This window comes from Artemia franciscana, chromosome 2, assembly GCF_032884065.1.
Source record: "Artemia franciscana chromosome 2, ASM3288406v1, whole genome shotgun sequence".
Classification (NCBI taxonomy): Eukaryota; Metazoa; Arthropoda; class Branchiopoda; order Anostraca; family Artemiidae; genus Artemia; species Artemia franciscana.
In genome coordinates, this window is record NC_088864.1 from 31,363,963 (window position 1) to 31,391,515 (window position 27,553).

The 27,553-nt window shown below is 34.8% G+C and overlaps 1 protein-coding gene across 1 annotated transcript in view; it reads left to right on the forward strand.

Annotated features, from left to right (window-relative positions):
* LOC136040187 (CUGBP Elav-like family member 2) overlaps positions 1 to 27,553 on the forward strand; it is a gene marked incomplete in the record, with an annotated part of 272,737 nt that overhangs the window by 139,283 nt on the left and 105,901 nt on the right. The window contains 1 exon segment of the mRNA XM_065724339.1: positions 23,125 to 23,207. Within this exon segment, the coding sequence (XP_065580411.1) occupies positions 23,125 to 23,207 (83 nt within the window).

Sequence of the window (27,553 nt, forward strand, 5' to 3'; positions counted from 1 at the left end):
ACTTCTGATTACCAATACAATGATCTTCCTCCAAAGTTTATGCGATCACCCTTTCTATATATATACCTCATATGCCCCCGGGGCATATTTTACGACCATTGCCCTGAGGACTGTGGGGAGGTTGTCATCCTCAAAAACCTAATTTCAGGACCTTTCAATTTCGTTGAATAAAATGGTTAACTCAAGATTTTGATTGGATGTGTTCGGGAAAATCGTGGGCGTGGGAAGGGTGTTAGTTGCCCTCCAGTCACTTTCGACTATACGGACACCAGCCCTTCCAATTTCCAATCAAATGAGCCTTCTTCGAAGTTTCTAAGACAACTTCTTCGATACGAAGTGGCCTGGTCTAAAAGAAAAAAGAAATAATACCTTGTGCCCACATCGCTCTTTATTTAGGAAGCGCTATTGCGCTGCCTATGAAAGGCTCTAATCACAGCTCTTCTAAACTCAGTGAGTACTTCTCCTTTGAATCGATCGGATCCATGGTCTTAGGGAAAATCGGAGAAAGCTCGTTCAAAGGGCGATTAAAAGTTCTTGTGTTCGCATTTTAAGCATCAAAAAGAGTGTGACAAGGAAAAGTGGCAGCAAAATTCTGAGAAAAATTGAAAGGGTGTTTATATAGCTTCCCAATCTCTGAGTACAGTAGCGTGCAGAATTCTATTCGTCTCTGATCATTAATTTGGCCCGTAGAAATGAAATGTTATTATAAATCTTGTATTCCAATTAAACTAATGGCGATAGAATATCTCCTAGTTACACATGATCTATTAGGGTGTTTTAGCTTGGCAATATCTTGCCCTAATACGAGGTGGAATTGCTGCTCCCCCCCCCCGTTATATGCCTGGATTAAGTCCTATACCAATCGCTTACTTTTTTGTATTTTTTTTTGTACTTATCTCGGAAACAGTGCCGTGTATATACTCCTCTGAATTTCAATTATGCAAAAGTTTACTGATTTTGGTGGTTTGCAAATTTTTTCTTTTTTTTTTTTACTTATTTACTTCTCGTGAACGGTTTATTTATAGCATCGAACTAAGCATCGAATTAAAAAAAAAAAAAAAAAAACTCAGCAAAACTTTGTGTATTGTCTAAAGCTATAATGAGGCATTTAAGGGAAGGGGTTGGGATGCAGTTAAACTCAAAGCGACTAAGGAAATTTAATAAATAGAAATTTACTGAGTGTAATAAAGTGAGAATTCTATTAATATAGTGTTCAGATCAAAAAGGAGATGGACTGTGTTTTTTTTCAAGAAATAAACAATAAAAGTGAATCCATTTTTCCTGAAAAAAGGAAGAAAATAAGGTTTGATCCTGCCGTGCAGAGAGAGAGGGAAGAAATGTAACGCCCGGGCCCAATCTTGGGCTCTCAGCGGCCCTGTATCTAAGTATATATATATATATATATATATATATATATATATATATATATATATATATATATATATATATATATATATATATATATATATATAATAAGGAATATATTCCTTATTTGATAGAATCTCTTTGACCATTAGCTTGATCTCTTGAACCGAAATTCCGTAGTTTCCCTGATTTCATGTCTGATTAACTTGAGAGCCTTGGCGTTTCCTACGGAGACACATCCTCACTGACATGAAGGAAAGGTTTTATCTATTTTCAATTTCCTGCCAACACAATTGAAGGAACTCACGCTAGGATAGATCGAGATCCTAAAGGGATCTTTTATGGAATCGAAGGTGATAATGAAAGGATTACCATGGGGATATTTTGCTAGTACAAAAGATAGAATCAGCCTGATAATATATTTAATATGCACGAAGGATGGCTGCATCTGTAATAAATTAAATGTTTAGTTAAGGTTGGCTAATCAAAAGAAAATACATACTTTAATGTGGTGAAAGGAGCTAGAGTTTTGACAAAGCGATTGTCATCATTGGTCAAATATTACCTAGTTTAGTTCTCACATCCAAAGGAAATCGTCCCCTAAGCTTCAAGAGCAAATCCCTAGGACTTTAGCCCGGTTAGTTAATTGGTACCTACTAAATTTTTTTAGGGCAGAGAGGGTTAAACTGAAAATCTTATTCCAGGCTACATTCGTATTTTTTTTCGTTTTTTTTTTCGGTCTCCTGACAAGAAGGGAGAATGTCTGGCTCGTCTTTGCCGCTTTTATGCGCTCATAATTAAACAGCTCTTTTTTTGGAAACCAAACTTCTATGTGTCTTTTCATTTTTTTTTCTGGTGCGACGGCAGAACCATCAACTGGATTTATCAATGATCACCAGTTGGACACGCAATTCTCGTGTAAGTATCCTGGAGATCGAACAGTTCGTGGTAACGAACTGTAGTAAGGAGCGACCCGGCTCAACAGTAACCAAAACTCTAAAAAATGGAATTTTATACCAATAGCTACATCAAAAGAATCGCATTAAAATGTGGATTTGAAATATATAAGTTTCATCAAGTTTAATTTTACCCTTTAAAAGTTACGAGCCTGAGAAAATTTGCCTTAGGCTATTTTAGAAACTAGGGGAAAACAACCCATAAAAGTCATTTAATCTTAACGAAAAATATACCATCAGATTCAGCGTATCAGAGAACCCAATTGTTGAAGTTTCAAGCTCCTATCTACAAAAATGTGGAATTTTGTATTTTTTTGCCAGAAGGCAGATCACGGATGCGGGTTCATTTGTTTGTTTGTTTTTATGGCACTTGGTACTAATCAAGTGACATATAGCAATCGCCAATTCTGTCGGTCTGTCGGTCTGTCGGTCCCGGTTTTGCTACTTTAGGCACTCCCAGGTAAGCTAGGACGATGAAATTTGTCAGGCGTATCAGGGACGGGACCAGCTTAAATTAGAAATAGTCGTTTTCCCAATTTGACCATCTGGGGGGGGGGGGGGGAGTGGGGGGCCGGTTAATTCGGAAAAAATAGAAAAATTGAAGTATTTTTAACTTACGAACTGTTGATCAGATCTTAATGAAATTCGATGTTTGGAAGGATATCGTGTCTCAGAGCTGTTATTTTAAATCCCGACCGGATCTGGTAACATTGGGGGAGGATATGGGAGGGGGAAACCTAAAATCTTGGAAAACACTTAGAGTGGAGGGATCGGGATAAAACTCGGTGGGAAAAATAAGCACAAGTCCTAGATACATGATTGAAATAATCAGAACGGATTCGCTCTCTTTAGGATGGTTGGGGGGGGGGGGTAATTCTGAAAAATTAAAAAAATGAGGTATTTTTAACTTACGAATGGGTGATCGGATCTCAATGAAATTTGATATTTAGAAGGATATGGTGTCTTAGACCTTTTATTTTAAATCCCGACCAGATCTGGTTACATTGGGGGGGGGGGAGTTGGGAGGGGGAAAACTAAAACTTGGAAAAAACTTAGATTGGAGGGATCGGGATGAAACTTGGTGGGAATATTAAGCACAAGTCCTAGATACAGGATTGATATATTCGTACTGGATTAGCTCTCTTTGGGGGAGTTGGGAGGAGGGCTTCAGTGATTTGGCGAGTTTGGTGCTTCTGGACGTGCTAGAACGATTAGAATTGGTAGGCGTGTCAGGGAGCTGAACAATTTGACTTGATAAAGTCATTTTCCCAGATTCGACCATCTGGGGCTAAAGGGAGAGAAAAATTAGAAAAAATTAGGTATTTATAACTTACGAGTGGGTGATCGGATCTTAATGAATTTTGATATTTAGAAGGACATCGTAACTCAGAGCTCTTATTTTAAATCCTGACCGACATTAAGCCTCTTATTTTCCTTTTTAAATTAATCTATTGATTCATAGAATTTTGTTAGAGCTCATACCATAAGATCTCTTGGCTCTTAGCTCTTCTCGCCTCGTCACAAGTGCCATATGAGCTCTTAGCTCTTGTTTTGTTTTGTTTTTCCAGGGACGATCGTATCGACCCAGTGGTCCTAGCATCTTGCGAGAGGGCTCATTCTAACGGAAATGAAAAGTTCTAGTGCCCTTTTCAAGTGACCAAAAAAATTGGAGGGCAACTAGGCCCCCTCCCACGCTAATTATTTTCCCACAGTCACAGGATCAAAATTCTGAGATAGCCATATTATTCAACGTAGTCAAAAAACCTTCTAACTATGTCTTTGGGGACGACTTACTCCCCCACAGTGGGGGAGTCCCCGTGGGAGGGGCCACAAGTTACAAACGTTGACCAGTGCTTACATATAGTAATGGTTACTTGGAAGTGCACAGACCATTTCTGGGGGATTTTTGGGTTGGGGGGGGGGGGTTGAGAAGAGGGGGATATGTTGGGGGAGCTTTCCTTGGAGGAATTTGTCATGGGGGAAGAAAAGTTTCATGAAGGGAGCCCAGGATTCTCTAGCATTATTTTAAAAAAAACAATAAAAAAATAAATATAAAAAAGTTTTTTCAACTGAAAGTAAGGAGAAGCATTAAAACTCAAAATGAACAGAAATTATTACGCATATGATGGGCTCACCTCCTCCTAATACCTCACTCTTTATGCTAAAGCATTTTTAGTAATTTCAACTATTTATTCTACGGCTTTTGTGATTCAGGGAATCATTCTTAAGAATTGGGACAAAATTTAAGCTTTAGTGTAAAGAGCGAGGTACTGACGGGGGATGAACCCCTTCATATACGTAATAAAAACTTGAGAATACAGAAGTTCGTTACGTAAGCTAACTTGTAAGTTACGTATATCTTTTACTAGTAAAGATATTCGTAAAAATTAAAAGTTCTAGTTGCCTTTTTAAGTAACCAAAAAATCCGAGGGCAACTAAGCCTCCTCCTCCGCTCCTTTTTTCTCAAAATCATTCGATCAAAACTATGAGAAAGCCAATTAGCCAAAAAAATAAATATGCAAATTTCGTTTTAATTATTCATCTGCGGAGAGCCAAAATCAAAACATGCATTGATTCAAAGACGTTCAGAAATTAAATAAAAAAAAAAAGTTTTTTAACGAAAAGTAAGGAGCGACATTAAAACTTAAAACGAACAAAAATTACTTTGTATATGAAAGGGACCGCTTCCTCATCAACGCCCCGCTCTTTACGCTAAAGTTTTTTACTGTTTTAAAAAGTAGAGTTAAGAGAAAGAGTCATAAGACTAAAAAGTAGAGTTAAGAGAAAGAGTCAAATATTTTAAGGAAAGTAAGGAGCGACATTAAAACTTAAAACGAACAAAATTTACTTCGTATATGAAAGGGGCCGCTTCCTCATCAACGCCCCGCTCTTTACGCTAAAGTTTTTTACTGTTTTAAAAAGTAGAGTTAAGAGAAAGAGTCAGACTTTAGCTCAAAGAGCGGGGCGCTGATGAGGAAGCAGCCCCTTTCATATACGAAGTAATTTTTGTTCTTTTGGAGTTTTAATGTCGCTCCTTACTTTCCTTAAAATTTTTTTTTTAATTTTTATTTTCTGAATGAAACGGTTCGTGATAACGAAATGTGAATGAGGAGCGGCTCGGCTCATTAGTAACCAAAATTCAAAAAATGGAATTTTGATACCAATAGATACATCAAAAAATCGTATTTTTACGCTGAATTTAAATATATATAAGTTTCATCAAATTTAGTCTACCCATCAAAAGTTAAGAGCCTGAGAAAAGTTGCCTTATTTTCGAAATAGACTCATAGAATCTGAAAGAAAATCACAACATCAGTTTCAGCATATCCGATAAACCTACTGTAGAAGTTTCAAGCTTCCATCTGCAAAAATGTGGAATTTCGTATCTTTTGCCAGAAGAAATATCACGAATGCGTGTTTATTTTTTTTTATATATTTTTCCCAGGGGTGAACGTACCGATCCAGTGGTCCTAGAATTTTGTGAGCGGGCTCCTTCGAAGAAAACTTAAAAGTGCTAGTGTCCTTTTTAAGTGACCGAAATTTAGAGGACAACTAGGCCCCCTCCCTCGCTAATTTTTCCCTAAGTCACCGGATCAAAATTTTGAGATAGCCATTTGTTCAGAATAGTCGAAATATCTAATAACCATGTCTTTGAGGACGACTTAATCCCCAATAGTCCCCGGGGGAAGGGCTGCAAGTTATGAACTTTGCCCATTGTTTATAGATAATATTGGTAAGTATGCAGACGTTTTCAGGGTTTTTTTCTGGTGGGGGTCTGGGGGATTTGGTTTCGTAGAAGAATCTTTCCAGGGAGGAATTTTTCATGGGGGAAGAGAATTTCCATGAAGGGGGTGCTGGACTTCCCAGCATTATTTAAAAAAACAACAATCAGTAATTAAATAAAAAACAAGTTTTTTCAACTTAAAGTAAGGAGTAGCATTAAAACGAACAGAAATGATTACGTTTATGAAGGGGTTCGTACCCTCGTCAATACCTCGCTCTTTACGCTCAAGTATTTTTAGTAATTTCAAAAGAGCTAATTATTCTAATTAAACGGTTTTTGTGATTCATGGGTCAGTCTTAAAGAATTGGAACAGAATTTGAGCTTTAACGTAAAGAGCGAGGTATTGACGAGTGGGAGAATCCCCTCATATTCCCCCTTGTCAGTATCTCACTCTTTACGCTAAAGCTCGAATTTTGTTAAATAATGGCCGATATAAGCAAGAATTTGTTTGTGTTGTTTTTCTGGCCTATCTTAGCGTTTAATTTTATGTGAAGCAGCTTCATAACTAGGATTTTCAGGTGATAATAAACCAAACATATTGTATATTTTCGGCTTGTGGTTGTTATTGAATAATATAAAAAAAAAGAAGATTCTTCCCAACTGAAAGTAAGGAATAACATTAAAACTTAAAACGAACATAAATTATTACGTATATCTTTTAAAGATCTTTTCTTTCATTCATTTCAGTCATTTGAGAATAGCTCAACTTGTGACTCTCATTTTCATAAAATAGTTTCAACCTCTTTGTTACTATGCCTTACAAAATTAGTTCCACAAATACTGCTAATTTAAGTTACGTGGGAGAATCTTTCCATGAAGAAATTTCTCACGGGGGAAGGAAATTTTCCATGGAGGGGAGCTGGATTTCCTGGCATTATTTAAAAAAAAACGATCAACAATTAAATAAAAGCAAGCTTTTTCAACTGAAAATAAGTAGCAATATTAAAGCTTAAAACGATTACTATATGAGAGGGGTTGCCTCTCCTCAATAGCTCGCTCTTACGCTAAAGTTTCTTTTTTTAACTTTTAAAAAAGGCTATTATTCTAATGAAGCAGCCTTTGTGATTCAGGAGTAATTCTTAAACAACTGGAACAAAAATCAAACTTCCGTCATTATAAGGTTATTATCATAAAAGAGTAAAATTAATATGCATATTTTGTTTTAATTATTCACATACGTTGAGCCAAATTCAAAACATGCATTAATTCAAAAACTCTCAGAAATTAAATAAAAAACAAGTTTTTTTAACTGAAAGTGAGGAGCAAAATCAAAACTTAAAACGAATAGAAATTATTCTTTATATGAAAAGGGCTGTCCCCTCCTCATCGTCCCGCTCTTTACGCTAAAGATTTTTATTGTTCAAAAAGTAGAGTTGTGAGAAAAAGTCAAACTTTAGCATAAAGAGCGGGGCGTTAAGTAGGGGACAGCCCCTTTCATATACAGAATAATTTCTGTTCGTTTTAAGTTTTAATGTCACTCCTTACTTCCAGTTAAAAATAAACCTTGCTTTTTTTCACTTAATATTCCCTGTAATTGATTTAAATGATATGGAGGGTGTACTAACTTTATGTTTGGCTCTAATTGTTGCGGCGATTTTGCTTCACCCTTCAGTCTTTTCTTCTAAATTTAATTTTTCACAAAATCAAGAAGGTTTCATCCCTTAGACCAAAATGTTCTACTAAATAATCATTTGCTTTCATACTCTGTTGACTTTGTTTGGGCTTTTATTATTCAAATATACTGGGCGGTATGAGATGCCATCTACCCTAAGAAAGAGAGCCAAATTTTTAAGATCTATTTATGACAGTTCCGTCCGTTGACCACTGTGTCAGGGTTTCTTGAAGTAAACCTCATTTTTCGATCCAACATTATCTTGGAAATTCAAGGAGGCACACAAAGGGGAAGGGAGCTTGTCTCCGAAGCCCCCTCCCCTTCCTCTTGGAACTTGCTTTGCACAGGGTCCCTGACAAGTTAATTGCCAGTACTTTGCGTTTCACTGGTCACTATGAGTTACTGATTTTTGGGGAAGTTACATTGGTTAATGCAAATAGTGGGAGTAAAGCTAATCTTCCAATAAAATTAGTTGAACTTCTTGACATTGTAAGTCTTTCGTTAGATCATGATTTTAAACACAGTTATTTAACTTATGATAACAGTCAAAAAAGTAAGTTCATCTTAGGGTATTGTTTCTCAGCCTGGGCAGGTGTCGCTACCCCGTAGTCAAAAAGTGTTAGTAGGACGGTCTTAGTAGGACGACAAAATTTTAAAACAAGACGTATGTACAATAAAACTTTACATATTGATTAATAGATTAAGACAAAACATATAAATACGATATATAAATATGCATATGCTTATGCAAAAATAACTCTTAGAAAAATTAATAAGAACGTATCAGTCAATAGCTAATGGGATAACTAGACCTAACGGATGAAACAGATAATCAGGCTCAAATTATTGTTTATTGTATCGGGGTCACAAGGACACTGACTTAATTTTTTTCTATCTTGATACCACAACACTAAAAAGGCTGAGCAATGATGCTCTAGTCTATGGGCTAATGTGTATCGTAGTAGAGAAAAACAAGAAAGAGAGAGAGAGAGAGAGAGAGAGAGAGAGAGAGAGAGAGAGAGAGAGAGATGTACTTTTCAACCCACTTTGAGTACTAATTTAATAATGTGTAATTTGATTATGACAGCAATTTTTAATAAACATTACAGTGAGCACATATTTGTGATATGATTCTTTATTTGTCCCGCCTTATTTTAAGAGAAAGAAACCTGACTGTTTTTCTAAGGCTTGTTCCTTTCGCTTAAGGTTAAAATTACGCCAGTAAGACGTTATGGTGGTGACAGCACTTATCTCCTGTGAAAGAGCTTCTACCTATTGTTCAAATATTTTGTAGAGGGGACAAGAGAAACCGATATGTTTTGTATTCATTCATTTTGATGACAGGTCTTCTGGGGAAACCATGGCTTCAACTAAACGTAACAAATGTCTCAAATTCAATATTCGACTGGAAAACCTAACTGGTTCATTTTGGCTATCATAGACGTATAAATTGTCCCTTTCTCATTCATTTAGTCAACTTTTATGTCTTAATTACGAAATGACAAAGACGAGGATCGAGGCGTATTTTGTTTTGCTTAGTCGTTTTAAGATCCTATGGACTTAAAAATGGCTTTTCTTGCATAGAAGGAAATACAGGTTGTTTTTTTATGTAGTTCAGAGACAAATTGGTATCAGCTCATTCAATTTAAAACAAATATATCGCATAGGCCTAAGTTCTAGGTATGTGAAATTCCTTTGTTAGTTATCCTTAAATATTGAATTTAGCGAATTTTCCCTGGCCAGGATGTTATTGAAATATCCAAGGGATTTGGAAGGTCACTCCTCTGCGACGTAAAAAGATAATAAGTGTCCCTTTTCAGATTTTTACTGGCATTAAATTTTAAACTAGCCTGGGGATATCTTTAGTGCTATATCTGTTTTTTTTTTGTTATATCATCATGCATTTTTGGATGACTTCTAAGGTCTTCGCTCGTTTAATTTATCTTATTCATCCACATCTAGCGCTAGCAAAATCATGCCTGAAGTCCATCACCCATTATTTAACAATTACAAGTGAGGAAGGCGGCTTGTTCAATATTAAATCAAAACGCTTTTGCTCTTCTGCATTTCTTATCTTTTTCTTTTCTTTCTGTTTAAGTTTCTATTGACACGGAAAGATTTAACTCCTGACAAATTCAAAAACTAATAGATTAAAAATAAGCTAAAACAACTTAGTCAAGGTTTCAGGTTGTCCAAAAAAAGAAGGATCTCCAAATTGTCTGAGTCAAAAGAGGAATTGCAAGCATCTGCGGTTGGAGAGTTCCGAAAACTCACTTCTAACTATGCAGGCAACGTATCCAAAATATATCTCCTGTCATTGATTTGTTTTTGACACCATAAGGTGTTTGTTTATTTTGATGTTTCAAACTGGAGGCCTGTCACTTGATACTTAAAGAGAGAACAACTTATTTCCCAAATTCAGTACAATGTTGAATTTTATGATGTTTAAACAACGTCAAATTTATAACGTAGAGATCAAAGTTTTTTTTTTCAGTAATTGGTACGAAGTTCGATTTCATGTTTCAAAGAGCTCGTGGTAACGAACTGTAAGTAAGGAGCGACCCGGCTCAATAGTAAACGAAACTCTAAAAAGTACAATTTTGGCACCAATAGATACAACAAAAGAAGTGGATTTTTATGCTAATTTCAAATATATAAATTTCATTAAGTTGTCTTACCTATCAAAGGTTACGAACCTGAGGAGATTTACCTGATTTCTGAAAAAAAGGGAGAAACACCCCTAAAATGTCATAGAACCTTAATGAAAATCACACCGTCAGGCTAGCATATCAGAGAACCCTACTGTAGAGGTTTCAAGCTCCTATCTGCAAAAATGTGGAATTTGTATTTTTTGCCAGAAGAAAGATGACGGTTGCGTGTTCATTTTTTTTTCCAGGGTGATCGTATCAACCCAGTGGTGCTAGAATATTGGGAGAGAGCTCATTTGAACGGAAATCAAACTTCTAGTGCACTTGTTAAGTGACCAAAAATATTAGAGGGCAACTAGGCTCCCTCTCCAGCCCCTTTTATTCTCAAAATCGTCCCATCAAAACTTTGAGAACCCTTTTGTTCAGCATAGTTAAAAGGCCAAATAACTATGCCTTTGGAGACATCATGACCCCCATAGCCCCTGGGGAAAGTTCTTTAAGTTACAAAACATTAAGTTACGATGCATACATTTTTCGGGTAGGGGGGGGGTGAATTTTCTGCTGGCGGGATTTTCAACAGGGCATGCATGGGAGGGAAGCTTCCAGGGAGCAAAATTTCCATGATAAATTCTGTAATGGGGGAAATTTCCAGAACTCCTGTACGAAATTCGTCTTATGTCCTGCTTTCTCTTTGCCAACTCATTTTTACGCGTGGAGATGTTATGGGTAATTTTCCAGGGTTAATCAAACAGTTCGTGATTACGAACTGTAAGTAAGGAGAGATTCGGCTCAATAGTAACCAAACTTAAAAAAGAAACTAAATTTTGATATTAATAGACAAATCAAGAGAATCAATTTAGAGAATCTAAACATAAAAAATTTATTAAATTTAATGTTACACATCAAAAGTTAAGAGCCTGGGAAAATTCGCCTGAATTTCAAAATGGGGGGAAAACATCCCATAAAATTCAAGGAATGAAAATCACATTATCAGATTCAGCGTACCAGAAAACCCTACTGTAGAGGTTCCAAGCTTCTATATGCGAAAATTTGGAAAATAACTGAAGAAATTTTTATCAAATAATTATAGCAAACAGTTCGTGGTAACAAACTATAAATAAGAACTGAAACGAAATAGTAACCGAATCTTAATGGAAATCACACCATCAGATTCAGTGTATCAGATAACCCTACAGTAAAAGTTTCAAGCGCCTATCTGAAAAAAAATGTGAAATTTTGTATTTTCTGCCAGAAGAAAGATCACCGATGTGTGTTTATTTGTTTTTCTTTTTTTTTTCAGGGGTGATTGTATCAACCCAGTGATCCTAGAATATCTTGAAAGGGCTTATTTGAACAAAAATTAAAAGTTCTAGTGCCCTTTTTAAGCGACCAAAAAAAATTAGAGGGCAACTAGGTCCCCTTCCACACCCATTTTTTCACAAAATCGTCTGATAAAATTTTTTAGATGGTCATTTTGTTCAGCATACTTGAAAGCCCGAATATCTATGCCTTTGGGGATATCATGATCCTCCCACAGTCCCTTGGAATAGGTCTTTAAGTTACAAAATCTGTCTATTGTTTACGTATAGTATATGTTATTGGTAAATATGCACACATTTTTCGGGGGGAGGGATTTTCTGCTGGTGGGATTTTCCTCGGGAATAATTTTCCATGGAGAGGGTAGTTTCCAGGGGGTCAATTTCTTAGGAGAAATTTTAAACTGGGGGAATTTTTCAGAATTCCTATACGAAATTCTTCTTATGTCTTTCTTTCTCTTTTTCTTCTCAATTTTACGCGTTGAGATATGAATGGTAATTGTCCGGGGAAAATTTTCACCAGTATTGAATTGTCTAGAGAATAAATCCTTGGGGAGGAGGGATTTTTCTGCGGAGGAGTAGTCACATTTCCTGGCATTATTTAAAAAAAGATCAGAAATTAAATTAAAAAAAACTAAATTTTGTACTGGAAGTAAGGAGGAACATCAGAACTTAAGACGAGCAGAAATTATTACGTAAGAAAGGGATTACTCCTCCACAACACCTCGCTCTTTACGCTAAAGTTTGAATTCTGTCCCAATCCTCTAAGAGCGACTCCTGAAACAATATGTTTGTTTAAGTAAAACAATACGGAGCTTTTTTAAAGTAATTAAAAACTTTAGTGTAAAGAGCGAGGTGTTGTGGAGGAGTATCCCCCTCATATACGTAATGATTTGTGTTCTTTTTAAGTATTTATGCTGCTCCTTACTTTCAGTTGAAAAAACTTGTTTTTTTTTATTTAATTTCTTATAGAAGCCATTTAAAGGTTACATTAAAGATACGTAATTGCTGGTCACTCGGGTGATCTTAGGTAGCATTTCACCTCTTGTTTCCAATGTTTCGAGGGGAAAGTTACTTTTTCCCTCTATAAATCAATACGTCCGAGTAACTTATCGGTAATCCCTAATTTACTTTGGAGGACTGCAACGAGATTTTTCAGCTTCTTTATCAATTGTTTTCTTTTTTATATACAATTTCCTTTTTCTAGACTTTTCTAGCAGCCTCCTTTTACATTGTGGGCTTAATATAAAAAGGAAAAAAAATCAGCGACTCCAAATTATAGCCAACTTTCGTAAGTGGAAAGTGGCAAGGAAGAGAAAGGTAATTTGCAGATAAACTTGAGACACATAAAAGCGAATTTCATTAGGACAAGTATCTTCTGAAAACAATAGCTTATGAAACAATAAGCTCATGAAGCTTCTGAAAAATAAGACCCCCTATACACAGTTTGATCAAGCAATTAATCAATCAATAAATTAATTTATTCAAAAGAAACAAAGAAAAAGTTACAGAACTTTAGACCCCACAAAGGCTCTTTTGGCTGTGACAGAGACTAAACATAACATTAAATAATAGCTTTAAAACCAAACAGAAGGACGACACACAAAACAACAACAAAAATTACCATGCCAATCAAAACGAACGAATTAAACAGATTGAAAAGGAATTATAGAGAGGGGGAAAGAGGGAGGAGTAGAACTAAATGTCTAGATATAAGAAGTGGTAGGCATAAGAGTTCAAAAACCTTATTGTCATAATTCGATTTCAGGTGCTTTGACTGGAGAAGGGCATGCCTACCGTTTTTAGTAACTTGAGTGAGCTCACCCGAATTTAACTTAGAAATCATCATTTTGATGCCTTTTCCGTTCAAATCCAAAATAGTGTTTTCTATCACCTAGAAAACAGCCCCCCCCCTTCCAAGAGTTTGAGCTTGTCTTACATTATTTATACAAAAAGGACTTATTTCGCCGGCGCTTTAACGTTTTTTGGTTGTTTTTTTTTTTTTACAGACACTATAATTTACAAATCTTTAATTGTCGAAAATTCTTTTTTATTCAATTCAAAATTGTCCTGCTAATTAATTTGAATAGACGATTCATCTTGGCAAGCCTCTAATTAAATAAAGAAAGTTATGTGAAAAATTGGAGTTCTTAGTAATTTATTTTTCTATTTTCCATATTTACTTGCTAAAGCAGAAAATCAAACTGACAACATTTTCCTTATTTTGAAAGCTTCCACGAAAGACTCCATAGACTATAGAAAATTAGAATTTTAATAAACAGCGCTTCAATGACCAGCCAATATTACTTTCATTCTCTCCTTCCGAAAAGCCTAAATCGTCTTTCCTCATTTCATCTATATTTGGAAGCTATCCTTTAAATTAAATTTTTGTTGCTTGAACTGGAAAACTGCTATTAACTTGAAGATGGAACTCGGCACATGCCGTCACAAACACTAAGGCTTAATCTATAAAGCTTCTTTTAAAAATCCTCTAGAATCTCTTCTGAAAGCTTCTAACTTCCAAAAGGCGAAAAAAAGAGACTAAGCCCGTTCTATCAAAGTTCTTAGGCGTTTATGTCTGGAGTGAAACAATTTGTCAAATGTGCTGATCTCCATAGATTCAGAAAAAGTCGCTTAAAAATTCAACTTAATGCCCACAGCCTTACCTTAGATATTTTTGATATGCTCTTTTGACAAACAGCATTCATATACCGTATTTTGATTGAACTAGATGTTTTTCTTAGCAATTTTTCAAAATTTTGAATTTAAGGATTTAAATGAATTTAAATTAAGAATTTAAAAAAATCTTCCAAGTTATAAAATTCGTTGAGTTACTAAGAATTTTGTTAATAATTGGAGAGAGGGTGAAAGGAACTGCTTGGCTTCTTTCAGAGTTGGGAAGCGAGGAAAGGATGGCAAACAAGCAGAATGACCAGCTTGCATATATCTGTATATACATACGTATATATATATATATATATATATATATATATATATATATATATATATATATATATATATATATATATATACGTACATATATTAAACTAAAAAAGAACAAAAATGTATTTAAAGAAAAATGCTTTCAGAATGTAAAAAACGAAGTTGAAATTTAAAACCAACAAAATGATTACTTCACAGCTTATGCAACCTTTATTAATAAACTTATTACAATTATACCAACTGATGATATTTTCCTGTGTTTGTAGGATTATGTAAAACTAGTGCTTTATTGAAAACAGAAAAACATACAACATAAAGCGCTTTTGGATAAATTTCGCGGTGTAAAAATGAAGCCTTCTCTTTGATTAAATAAAAATACAAGGATTCCAAACAAAAATAAGAAACAACATTATAACTTAAAACGACAGAAATTATTTGTAAATGGGAGGAGGAGGGTTGCCCCCTCCTCAATACCTCACTCTTCACGCTTAAGTTCTTTAGTACTTTTAAAAAAGCTTCGTATTCTAAATAAATGGCCCTTGTGTTCCAGGAGTTGTTCTTAAAGAATCGGGGGTCAAACTTTGGCGCAAAGAGCGAGGCATTGTGGAGGGAGAGCCCCCCCCCTTTATAGGGAATAATTTCTGATCGTTTAAGTTGTAATGCTGTCCCTAAATGCATTTAAAATAAATTGTTTTTAAATTTAATTTCTGATGATATTTTCAAATAACACTGGGATTTCTGGCTCCCCTCTATGAAAATTCCCTCCCCTCACACGGAACTCCTTTTATTGAAATTCTTCCCATGCAAAATCCTCCCCCCGGAAAGTTCCGATCAGAATTTTGAGATTGCTATTTTGTCAACATATTTGAAAGGTCCAATAACTGTTCCTTTGGGGATGAAAAAGCCCCCAACAGCCCCCCGGAAAAGAACCGTAAGTTATGAAACTTGCCCATTGTCTACCTATAGTATTTGTTACGGGGAAGTATACAGACATGTTTCGGGTCGGGTAATTTTGTGCTCGAGGATTATCCACGGGTTAGAATTTTCCGTGGGTCTAAGCTTTCCAGGGGATATTACACAGGGAGAAATCGCCAGAATTCCTATAAGAATTTTTTTCATTAGGCCTACTTTCTCTTTGGCGACTCAGTTCTAAATGCGGAGATGTTCTGTTGGATTTATCTTGGAGATTTTTCCGTGGGGGGGATTTTCTGCGGGAGAGATTCTCCATGAGGAAATTTTCCATCGGAGAAATTCTCCATGGGGAAATTTTCCATGGGAAAAATTCTCCATGGGGAATTAACCCCGCAAAAATTTTTCATTGGGGGTGGGGATTCCCGGGACAAGTTTTCATGGAGGGCTTGCCACGGAGGGGATTTCTGGCATGATTTAAAAACAGTCAAAATAAATGAAAAATAAGTATTCTTTCAAATGAAAGTATGCTACGGAAAATTTTTCATCGTCTGCAAGAAATTTTTTGGCGGGAATTATCAGTGAGGATGGAATTGTTCGGAGAAAATTTCTCGAGGGGGGGATTTTGTGCGTGGGGAACTTTGGAGAAATTGGAATGGAGAAATGGAGAAATTGTTCGTGGTGAGAATTTGCCATGGAGGGGAGCTGAGTTTCCCGGCATTATTCAAAAATGATCAGAGGGGTACGGTCAATACCACCTTTACACTGATTTTTGTCCAAATTATGTAAGAACGACTCCTGAAACATTAGGGCTGTTTATTTAGAAATCAAAAGCTTTTTCAAAATTACAAAATCATCAGCGTGAAGAGTGAGGGATTGAAGAAGGAGGAAACTTAACCTTTTTAAGTTTTAATTTTCGCTCCTTACCTTTTGCTGAAAAAAAACTTGTTTTTTTTTTAGTTTAATTATCAAAAAAGGGCGGATATTTCTTCCTCCAAACGATTAGAACAGCATGATCACAACCAGCAGATTTAATTAATCTATACTTTTGTATAGTTTTTTTTTAAACAAGTTTTTTTTAACTGAAAGTAAGAAGCGACATTAAAACTTAAAACGAACATAAATTACTCCGTATATGAAAGGGGCTCCTCAATTCCCTGTTCTTTACGCTAAAGTTTGACTATTTCTCTTAACTCTACTTTTTAAAACAGTAAAAAACATTAGCGTAAAGAGCGGGGCATTGAGGAGGCAAAGCCACTTTCATATACGGAGTAATTTCCGTTCGTTTTAAGTTTTAATGTCGCTCCTTACTTTCAGTTAAAAAAAATTTTTTATTTAATTTCTGAACGTTTTTGAATTAATGCACGTTTTGATTTTGGTTCTCCGCACAGAAATAATTAAGACGAAATTTGTATATTAATTTTTTTTTGGCTAAATGACTTTGTCACTGTTTCAATCGGTAGATTTTAAGAAAAAAGGAGTGGGGGAGGAGGCCTAGTTGCCCTCCAATTTTTTGATTACTTAAAAAGGCAACTAAAACTCTTAGTTTTTTACGAACGTTTTCATTAGTAAAAAATATACATAAGTTACGAATTAACTCCCGTAACGAACTTCTATATTCGTAGGTTTTTATTACGTATATGAGGGGGTTCACCTCCTTGTCAATTCCTCGCTCTTTACACTAAAGCTTAAATTTTGTCCCAACTCCTTAACAATGACCCCTGAACCACAAAGGCCGTAGAATAAATAGTTGAAATTATTAAAAATACTTTAGCGCAAAGAGCGAGATATTACGAGGAGGTGAACCCCTCATATGCGTAATAATTTCTGTTCATTTTAAGTTTTAATGCTGCTCCTTACTTTCAGTTGAAAAAACTTTTAATATTTATTTTTTCATTGTTTTTAAAAAGGCAACTAAAACTCTTAGTTTTTTACGAACGTTTTCATTAGTAAAAAATATACATACCTTACGAATTAACTCCCGTAACGAACTTCTATATTCGTAGGTTTTTATTACGTATATGAGGGGGTTCACCTCCTCGTCAATACCTCAACATTAAAGCTTAAATTTTGTCCCAATTCCTTAACAATGACCCCTGAACCACAAAAGCCGTAAAATAAATAGTTGAAATTATTAAGGATACTTCGGCGCAAAGAGCGAGATATTACGAAGAGGTGAACCCCTCATACGCGTAATAATTTCTTTTCGTTTTAAGTTTTAATGCTGCTCCTTACTTTCAGTTGAAAAAAACTTTTTATATTTATTTTTTCATTGTTTTTTTAAATAATGCTAGAAAAATCTGCACCCCCTTCATTGAACTTCTCTTCCCCCATGAAAAATTCCTCCATGGAAAGATCCTCCCACGTAAACACCCTCCTCAACTTCTCCACCCTCCAAAAAAACAAAAAATCCCCCTGAAAACGTCTGTATACTTCCCAAAAACCATTACTATGTGTAAACACTGGTCAAAGTTTGTATCTTGCAGCCCCTCTCACAGGGATGGTGGGGGAGTAAGTCGTCCCCAAAGACATGGTTACTAGATTTTTCGACTATGGTGAATAAAATGGCTATTTCAGAATTTTGATTCGGTGACTTTGGGGAAAAAGTGAGCGTGGGAGGGGGCCCAGGTGCCCTCCTGTTTTGGTCACTTAAAAAGGGCACTAGAACTTTAATTTACGTTAGAATAAGCCTCCTCGCGACATTCTAGGACCACTGAATGATTACGATCATCCCTGGGAAAAAAAACAAATAAACACGCATCCGTGACCTGTCTTCGGGTAAAAAAAAAAAATGCGAAATTCCACATCAAACAGTTCGTGGTAACGAACTGTAGTAAGTAGGAACCTGGCTCAATAGTAACCAAAACTCTAAAAAGTAGAATTTTGATACCAATTGTTGCATCAAAAGAATTGCATATTAATGCTGATTATAAATATATAAGTTTCCTCAAGATTAGTCTTAACCATCAAAAGTTACGGGCCTGAGAAAATTTGCCTCATTTTAGAAAATAGGAGGAAACACCCCCTAAAAGTCATACAATCTTACGAAAATAACACCATCAGATTCAGCGTATACTAGAACCATATTGTAGAAGTTTCAAGCTCCTATCTACAAAAATGTGGAATTTCGCATTTTTTGCCAGAAGACAGATCACGGATGCGTATTTAGTTGTTTTTTGGTGTTTTTTCTCCCAGGGCTGATCGTATCGACTCAGTGGTCCTAGAATGTCGCAAGAGGGCTCAATCTAACGGAAATCAAAAGTTCTAGTGCCCTTTTTAAGTTAAAAAAAATGGGTGACACCTAGACCCCCTCCCACGCTCATTTTCTCCCCAAAATCACCAGATCAAAATTCTGAGATATCCATTTTATTCATCATAGTCGAAAAACCTAATAGCTATGTCTTTAGGGACGACTTACTCCTCCACAGTTCCCGTGGGAGGGGGCGCAAGCTACAAACTTTGACCTGTGTTTAAATATAGCAATGGCTATTGGGAAGTGTACACACGTTTTAAGGGGGATTTTTTTGTTTGGGGGGGGAGAAGTTTATGGGGATAACGTAGGAGGATCTTTCCATGGAGGAATTTGTTATGGGAGAAGATAATTTTAATGGAGGGGACGCAGGACCTTCTAGCATTATCTAAAAAAAATGAAAAAAAAAAAAAATAAGAAAAGCTTTTTCTACTGAAAGTAAGGAGCAGCATTAAAACTTAAAACGAACAAAAATTATTACGCATATGAGGGGTTTACCTCATCGTTATACCTCACTCTTTACGATAAAGTATTTTTAGTAATTTAAACTATTTATTCTACGGCTTTTGTGATTCAGGGGTCATTCTTAAGGAATTGGGACAAAATTTAAGCTTTAGTGTAAAGAACGAGGTACTGACGAGGGGGTGAACCCGCTCATACGTAAAATACGTTACGTAAGTTAATTCGTAAGTTACGTATATCTTTTACTAATGAAAACGTTTTTAAGAAATTAAAAGTTTTAGTTGCCTTTTTAAGCAATCAAAAAATTGGAGGGTAACTAGGCCTACTCCCTCGCTCCTTTTTTTTCTCAAAATCTTACGATTAAAACTATGAGAAAGACATTTACCCAGAAAAAAAATTAATACGCAAATTTCGTTTTAATTATTTATGTGCGGAGCGCCAAGATCAAAACATGCATTAATTCAAAAACGTTCAGAAATTAAATAAAAAAACAAGTTTTTTGACTAAAAGTAAGGAGCGACATTAAAACTTAAAACAAACAGAAATTACTCCGTATATGAAAAGGGGTTTTCCTCCTCAACGCTCCGCTCTTTACGCTAAAGTTTTTTACTATTTTGAAAAGTAGAGTTAAGAGAAAGAGTCAAACTTTAGTGTAAAGAGCTGGGCGTTGTGGAGGAAAAGCCCTTTTCATATAAGAAGTAATTTCTGTTCGTTCTCAGTTTTAATGTCGCTCCTTACTTTTAGTCAAAAAACTTGTTTTTTATTTAATTTTTGTAGATAGGAGCTTGAAACTTCTACATTAGGGTTCTCTGATACGCTGGATCTGATGGTGTGGTTTTTGTTGAGATTGTATGACTTTTAGGGGGTATTCCCTCTATTTTCTAAAATAAGACAAATTTTCTCAGGCTCGTAACTTTTGAAAGGTAAGACTAAACTTGATGAAACTTATATATTTATAATCAGCATTAATATGCAATTCGTTTGATGTAACTATTGATATCAAATTTCTGTTTTTTAGAGTATCGGTTACTATTGAGCCTGGTCGCTCCTTACTGCAGTTCGTTACCACGAACTGTTTGATTGATTTCATAAATGATAAATCTTCAAATTGAAAATAAGAAATTATTTCGAGCGGGTGAGAGTGGAAGAGATCCAAAACTGACCACCCGGAAGTTTATCATCGATTTCTCTGATTCATTAACTCTCGTCCTGCTATATCGATAATATAAACAACTAAGAGCTAAACAAGCCACACGACGTTTATTGTTTCTGGAACATTCCTTAGAAAAACAGATCTTACTTGTCATGAGTTCAATGTTTGGAAGGACAGCATTCAATCACTACTCTCTTATTCATTTAGCCAATGAGACAGTAGCTTGAATTCCATTGAAGTTTTCAACATTATTATATTTGATTTTGAGAAGTTTCAACCGTAAGTGACGAGATATTTTAGAGATTTTTCGCATGGTTAAGTAAAGTGTAACTTGTGCCAATTATAACCGGAAATCTAAAAGCGCTAGTTCTGAAACGTTAAATGTTTCAAAATAATTTCCATTTTATGCTCGGGTCTGTTTATTTCTCTTTCTTTTTTTTTCTCCAGGGTTTATCGTATCAAACCAATGGCTGTAGATTTTTAGGAAGGGTCTCAGTCAAACGGATGTCTCCAGTTCTGGTACTTCTTTTAAAGCCAGAAAGTGGTCGATGGGCAGCTAGACCCTCTCATACCCGTCTTTTCGGGGCCTTCACCAGAGACGACGCCTCACCGCCAAAAATAGCGTCGTGTAATAGTCTATGTTATCAAAAAGGCCAAAATATAAAAAAGAAAGTATTTCTCTGAAGTTAATGCAGCATGTGCAGCCCGGGGGAAAGTTCCCAAATTTATAGAGAATTGCTCGTTTAGTATAAAAGGATTTTAAAATTAATCGTCAAAGAAAAGTATCCTCGTTTCTTTTAAGCTTGATCAAAACTTATGTTTATCACAAGTTTTTTCATAGAAATTTCAAGAAATGGCCTCAACTTAAGCAGTTGATTAATTTCAAATGAAAAAGTTTATCAGTGATTTGGATGAGAAAGGTGAAAATGTTATACCTTTTTGAAGTCTGGACCAACAAAAAGATTTTATCCAAAATAAATGTTTGGACTCGAAGTACATTTCTTTTCCCCTTGCAAATGAACATATTATGCAAATAGCATATTAAAGGTATAAAGGATCGTCGATGAAAATTTTGGAATAAAATAGATCATACTGTAATATTTAGAATTGACAATTGGGTACAGATATGGTCTTGCATAATTGGCAGACTCTATGCTCTCCTCTTCCATATACCTCCTGAAAACTATGATCACAAGGGCTGCCCAGATCGATCTAATGATCAGAGATTATTGGAAGAGAGGTCTTTCGAACGGATATTACAGTTTTAGTGCCATTTTATGGTTAGAGAGGATTTAAGATTTGGCTTGGGTTCACGCAGAAAGGCATAGTGAAAAAGTAGTCAATATAACTACTCTGATGAGGAAGAATTAGCAAGTTTATTCAGACGAAAGTAAAAGACGCCAAAACGACTCGAAACGAGAGAAAATTATCCTATATATAAGGGTGGCTTCCGTTCTTTCACTAACCCCTACTTGGTGTTAAAGTTTGGCCTTTCCATATTAAACAGCTTGTGGTAACGAAATATAAGCAGAAAGCAATCTGGGCTAATAGTGACTGAAACACTGAAAAGGGAGTTCGGACAACAGTATATACATCGAAATTATCAGCTCTTTTGGGTAATTTAAAGCTTTCTAGCTCCCATCTAGGAAAATGTAGAATTTTACTTTTTCTCGAGAAGGAAGATTGAGCATACGTTTATTTGCATGTTTGATCGTATTCAACCAATAGTCCTAGAAAACCAGGAAGCAGCTTATTCAAACGGAAATTAAAAGATCTTTTTCAGTATCGAAAAAGATTGTGCCACAGCAAAGCGGTATTTTCTCCCATTTTGTGCAAAACTTAAATTTTGCCCAAAGGAGAGCCAATTTGCTATCGATTGAAAATTTTGAAACAAGCCTATGGATTTAAAAGTGTCGAAAACTAAGTGATATAAAATAAACGGTTAATCTAGACATCTATTTACACTTTATCACATTATTAGACATTTAACGATATTACAGACGTTTATATATATATATATATATATATATATATATATATACATATATATATATATATATATATATATATATATATATATATATATATATATATATATATATATATATATATATATATATATATATATTTATTTATTCAAAGTTTCATTTAACTAAGTTGATTCACTTGATGTTTGGTACAGTTATGTGGTGCGGTTTATAATTGTGCGTTAGTAATTTTAGAAGAAGCCCATTGATGGATCTTCAAAAATTCATTTTTATGCCCAAATTTTCTCTTATGCCCAGGATTAAGCCTGAATATATGTGCTACGGGGTGACAGCTTCCTTTTTATAACAATTTTAATTTACCCTGCAAAAGTTTTTAGCCTGAGGAAATTTGCTCAATTTGAGAAAAAACGGGAACACACCCGCTAAAGGGAAAGTAATTTTGATCAAAATGACATTATTAAATTATTCTGTGTGTAGTTTTGTCTAGCTTCGCTCCTTGAGATGAATCCACCAAATATAATTTAAAATTGGGCCATAGAAGTTTTGGATCATCTGAAGAATCGCATGGAACAGATGAATTATTTGGAAAATATAATAAATTAATGGGAAGATCTTAAATGTGAACACTACACTGGGGAGCACACATGGGCCTATGGGTCCAAAGTGGTTACCTGCAATGTTATTTTGATGTCATACTTTCTTGTCATTTGATTGTTTTTACTTTGTATTGTATTTTAGGATGCTGTTTTGTCACATTTTACAAGAGGAAAGATGCCTTAGAAGCTCAAAATGCATTACATAATGTGAGGACTTTACAGGGGGTAAGTTCAATTTCGTTAAAGAACATGCTTCGTTTTTTTTTAAAGAAATAAGTTTCACCCTTCACCACAGTTTTGGCGCTTAATCCTTTGCTCATGCATTAATTTTCTTGCAATGCAAAACACAGCTCATTGCAATTTGCAATTGACTCCTCTTATTATTGAGATGTCCCTGCTCCTACTCTGTCTTCTAAAATTTATCACGGCTGCTGATAGTTCTTAATGTAATTAAATTTTAAAAATACAATTTTTTTCAACTAAAAGTAAGGAGCAATATTAAAACTCAAAACAAACATAAATTATTTCGTAAAAGAAGGAGCTGTCCCCCTCCTCGATACCTTACTCTTCACGCTAAAGTTTTTAGCACTTTTAAAATAAAAGCTCCCTATTCTAGTTAAACAGCCCTTGTGTTTTAGGAGTCGTTCTCAACAAATTGAGACAAACAGTCAAACTTTGAAGTAAAGAATACGATTTTAAGGAAGCCCCTTCATATACGGAAGAATTTTGTTCGTTTAGAGTTTTAATGTTGCTCCCTACTTTCGGCCGAAAAACTTATTTTTTTGTTTAATTTTTATCAAAATCTTTTTTTAGAGTTTCGATTCCTATTAAGCCGTGTCGCTCCTTACTTACAGTTCTTTGCCATGAACTGTTTGATCAAGTTTAATGCTATCCTAAAATTATTAGTAGGAAAAGCTTGAATTTGGAATGAAAAAATGACTATTGGCCAGTTTTGAGAAATTCTCAAGTGGCTTACCATTGAAAATAATTCTTCGTTAATCTAGATGTAGTGGTGCAATATTCATCGTGAAAAATGACTTTCAGATAGTTTATAATAAAAAAAAAGTCGGATTGCAGTGTAGCCTACTTAATTTTGTAAAATATTATAGCGAAAAAGTCTTTGTTTTGTCCTCGGGTTCAGTCTTTTGGGGTAAACCCCTATTAATAAGCGTTGATTTTGTACTGTTGGAGGGGAAATTCAGTGTCTATATTTCGATTCCTGAGTTTTTTTTTCAGATCGCAAAAAGACCAAGTTCTCACATAGCCAGCAGTCAACAATTCAGCAAAAATGAAAAAAAAAACAGCTTAAAGAGTAAATTTGAGTTTCAACCCCCTCCCACTAGCTATTGAATGAGTTAAAGTGGTGAATTGAAGTTCTAAAGTTTTGAGAACTCAACTTACAAAGCATTTCATCGCCCTTTCAAAAGACAAGTTCCCTTTTAGGTTTGTTAAGAATAAAGTTTGAACATCGGCACATTCCTAATCATTCCCTAAAACTTCAAAATGTTTCAAGTTGATTACTATCCATTTTGTTAAAATATTAAGAATAAACTAATTTCTGGCAGCATAAAAAAGGAGGTCAATTGAAAACACATTTCGTTGGAATCAAAGTGATAATTATTATCATAGTAAACCAGAGCATCATTAAAATGTAATTAGACATAAAATTGACGACAAATCAACTCTTTGCTTATTGATTGCTTTAGAGATTATAAAGGCTAATAAACTAAGAGGCCAAGTTGATAAATTCCATTTTAATTAACCAGAGGATAATCTCAAACTACAGACTTGTCAGAAGTCTGTACTATCAACACCCAAGCCAAAAATACCCCTACAAGTATAATCAAGCAAATTTGAACGCAGGATAAATTAAAAATCACGAAAACGCATATTAAAAAACTCGCAGTGAAAACATCAAACAAAAGAAATGGAAGAAAAGAAAAAAATTGCCTCGAAAGTTGACAAAAATGCATCTTAATTTTGGAAGAAAAAGTCTGTTTCTGTCATATTTTGTATTTCTAAAAAAAGTTTCTTATGCTGGCTGGTTCTAAGTTATGTTCATCTTATTATGCTGGCAGTTCCTACACTTGACTGACACGTCGTCAATTGTCTCTACAAAATTGTATTTCGTCATAAAAAAAAATCTTAATGCACATTGAAACTTATTTATTAAAAGAAAAGTTTTTTTTTACGGAAATAAATAGCAAAGTTGAAACTTAAGAGGAACAATAATTATTGCTTCACAGATTGCACAAGATATGTTTGTAAAACTAGCTTAAAGAAACTGACTCGTGATATTTTCCAATATCTGTACAATTCTAAAAAAATGTCACTTTACTGAAAACATAAAACTGACCCCCCAGAGGAAAAAAAAAACAAGATATTCCCCTACGAGCAGAAAAATCCATAAGCAACTGTCAGTGGTCAGTAGTAATAAGCAGGTCCATGATGTGGCTCTGCAAGCCCGGCCGCCGTGATTCTGGGGAGTTAACGGTTAAACAAATTCACACGAAACATCTGAATTGCAGATCCCAGGTGAGGCGGAAAATATCCTGTCCTGCTGCAGGTACTAGCACATGATTAAATATAAAAAAACAGACATTTTTTGCAGCTCAGGGTAAGGAGCAGCATCAAAACTTAAAATGAAGAGAAATTATTTGGTATATGAGGGGCGCCCCCCCAACACCTCATCCTTCACGCTAAAGTTTTTTGGCACTTTTAAAGAAGTTACTTATTGTTCTAGTTAAGCGACCTTTGTCTTTCAGGAGTCGTTTTTAAAGAACTGGGACAAAATTTAAATATTAAAGTAAAGAACAAGGCTTTGAGGAACGAGTAACCCTCATATGCGCAATGATTTCTGTTCGTTTTAAGTTTTAATGTTGCTCCTTACTTTGAGGTGAAAAAACTTGTTTTTTTTATTTGATTTCTGATATTTTTTAAATAACGCCAGGAAATCTGGCGGAAAAATCCCCCTTTATTGTTTTACTGTTTTAAAAAGTAGAGTTGAGAGAAAGAGTCAAACTTTAGCGTAAAGAGCGGGGTGTTTATGAGGAAGCAGCCCCTTTTGTATACGAAGTAATTTCTGTTCGTTTTAAGTTCTAATGTTGCTCCTTACTTTCAGTTAAAAATCTTGTTTTTTTTATTTAATTCTCTAAAAAAAACCCAATCAAGCTCAGTTTTCAGTAAAGCGCTATTTTTGAGAATTCAACGAATATTGGTAAATATTACAAGTGAGTTTTTATTAAACTAGTTTGGTGTATATAATTTGCGCAATATGTGAAGCAATTGTTCGTCCAAAGTTTCAACTTCGCTCTTTACTTCCATAGAAAAAAAAAACGTGTTTTTTTAATTAATTGTTTCTGTTTTTATTTATTTTTTAACATACAGAGTAAACCTTACAACAATAATAAAAATAGTACAAAAAATAATTATTCTTTTAAAATAGTTATGTTAGATAAATCGCAAATATATATTAATTCTAAGAAATTTTAGCTGCTTCATGTAAGCTTTTTTTTTACTGGATTCCATAATGCAACCCCGTAATGTGGTCCAAAGCTTTACGTCGGCAGATTGTGCTTATCAGTATTGTTATATATCATTACGAGGGTTTGCAAACCTTTACAAGGCCCCTTGTAGCACAAACAATACCATATCTTAATCGTGGCCACTCCAGTAATTGTATGTTGTATCCTTAGATAGAAATTTGATTTTACTGCAGATAAGTCTAAAATTTTACTCATGTCTTATAAAACAGTTCCTGGAAACGAACTGTAAGCAAGGAGTGACTCGGCTAAATAGTAACCGAAACAGTAAAAACCGAAAATCTGATTTCCTTGTTAATAAAGGCGGGGTCTATAAGTTTCTGGTATAGGGTTTTTGGCAATGGCGATTCCAGCAGCGTACTCTTTGTTTTGATCCGACGCCATTTTCAAGGGGTTCTCGAAATTTCCGTAAATTTGTTTCCAAAATAACATTTTGCTACAAATATATTTGATTGATACATTTTACCCGATTCGACGTTTGATGGCATAAAGCTGGGGAGGGGGGGGTGTCAGGCTTTGCTTAGGGTTTCCTACATCTTTTTCGAGAGTCTCAAACTCCTTTTCGTAACTTATGTAAACTTGTTTTCGCAATAAAATTTTACCTCTTAAGATTATACATCAAAACAAGATAATATTTTACCTCTAAAACAAATTTTATATTGAATAGAAATTGAATTGGTGGAACCTTCCTGATTTTTTAAAATTCCCGAAAAGGACCACAGGAAATAATGGATTGTACCAGGCACATTCACAGACACGAGGGGCACAATTTCGAAAAGAACACCAAAACAGGCAAATTTAGTGGATAATTTTAGAAGTTTATAGAAACTTTTAAAATTTGTTGGTTACTTCTTAGAGGGGTTTAGGGGGGTCTTTAGGCCTAAATAGTCAATGATTACATGCCTAGTTGGCAACGAACTTTAGTTTTGAAAATTAAATTCAAGAATAAACTCTCATTTTATGCGTGAAAATTTAGAAATATATATATATATATATATATATATATATATATATATATATATATATATA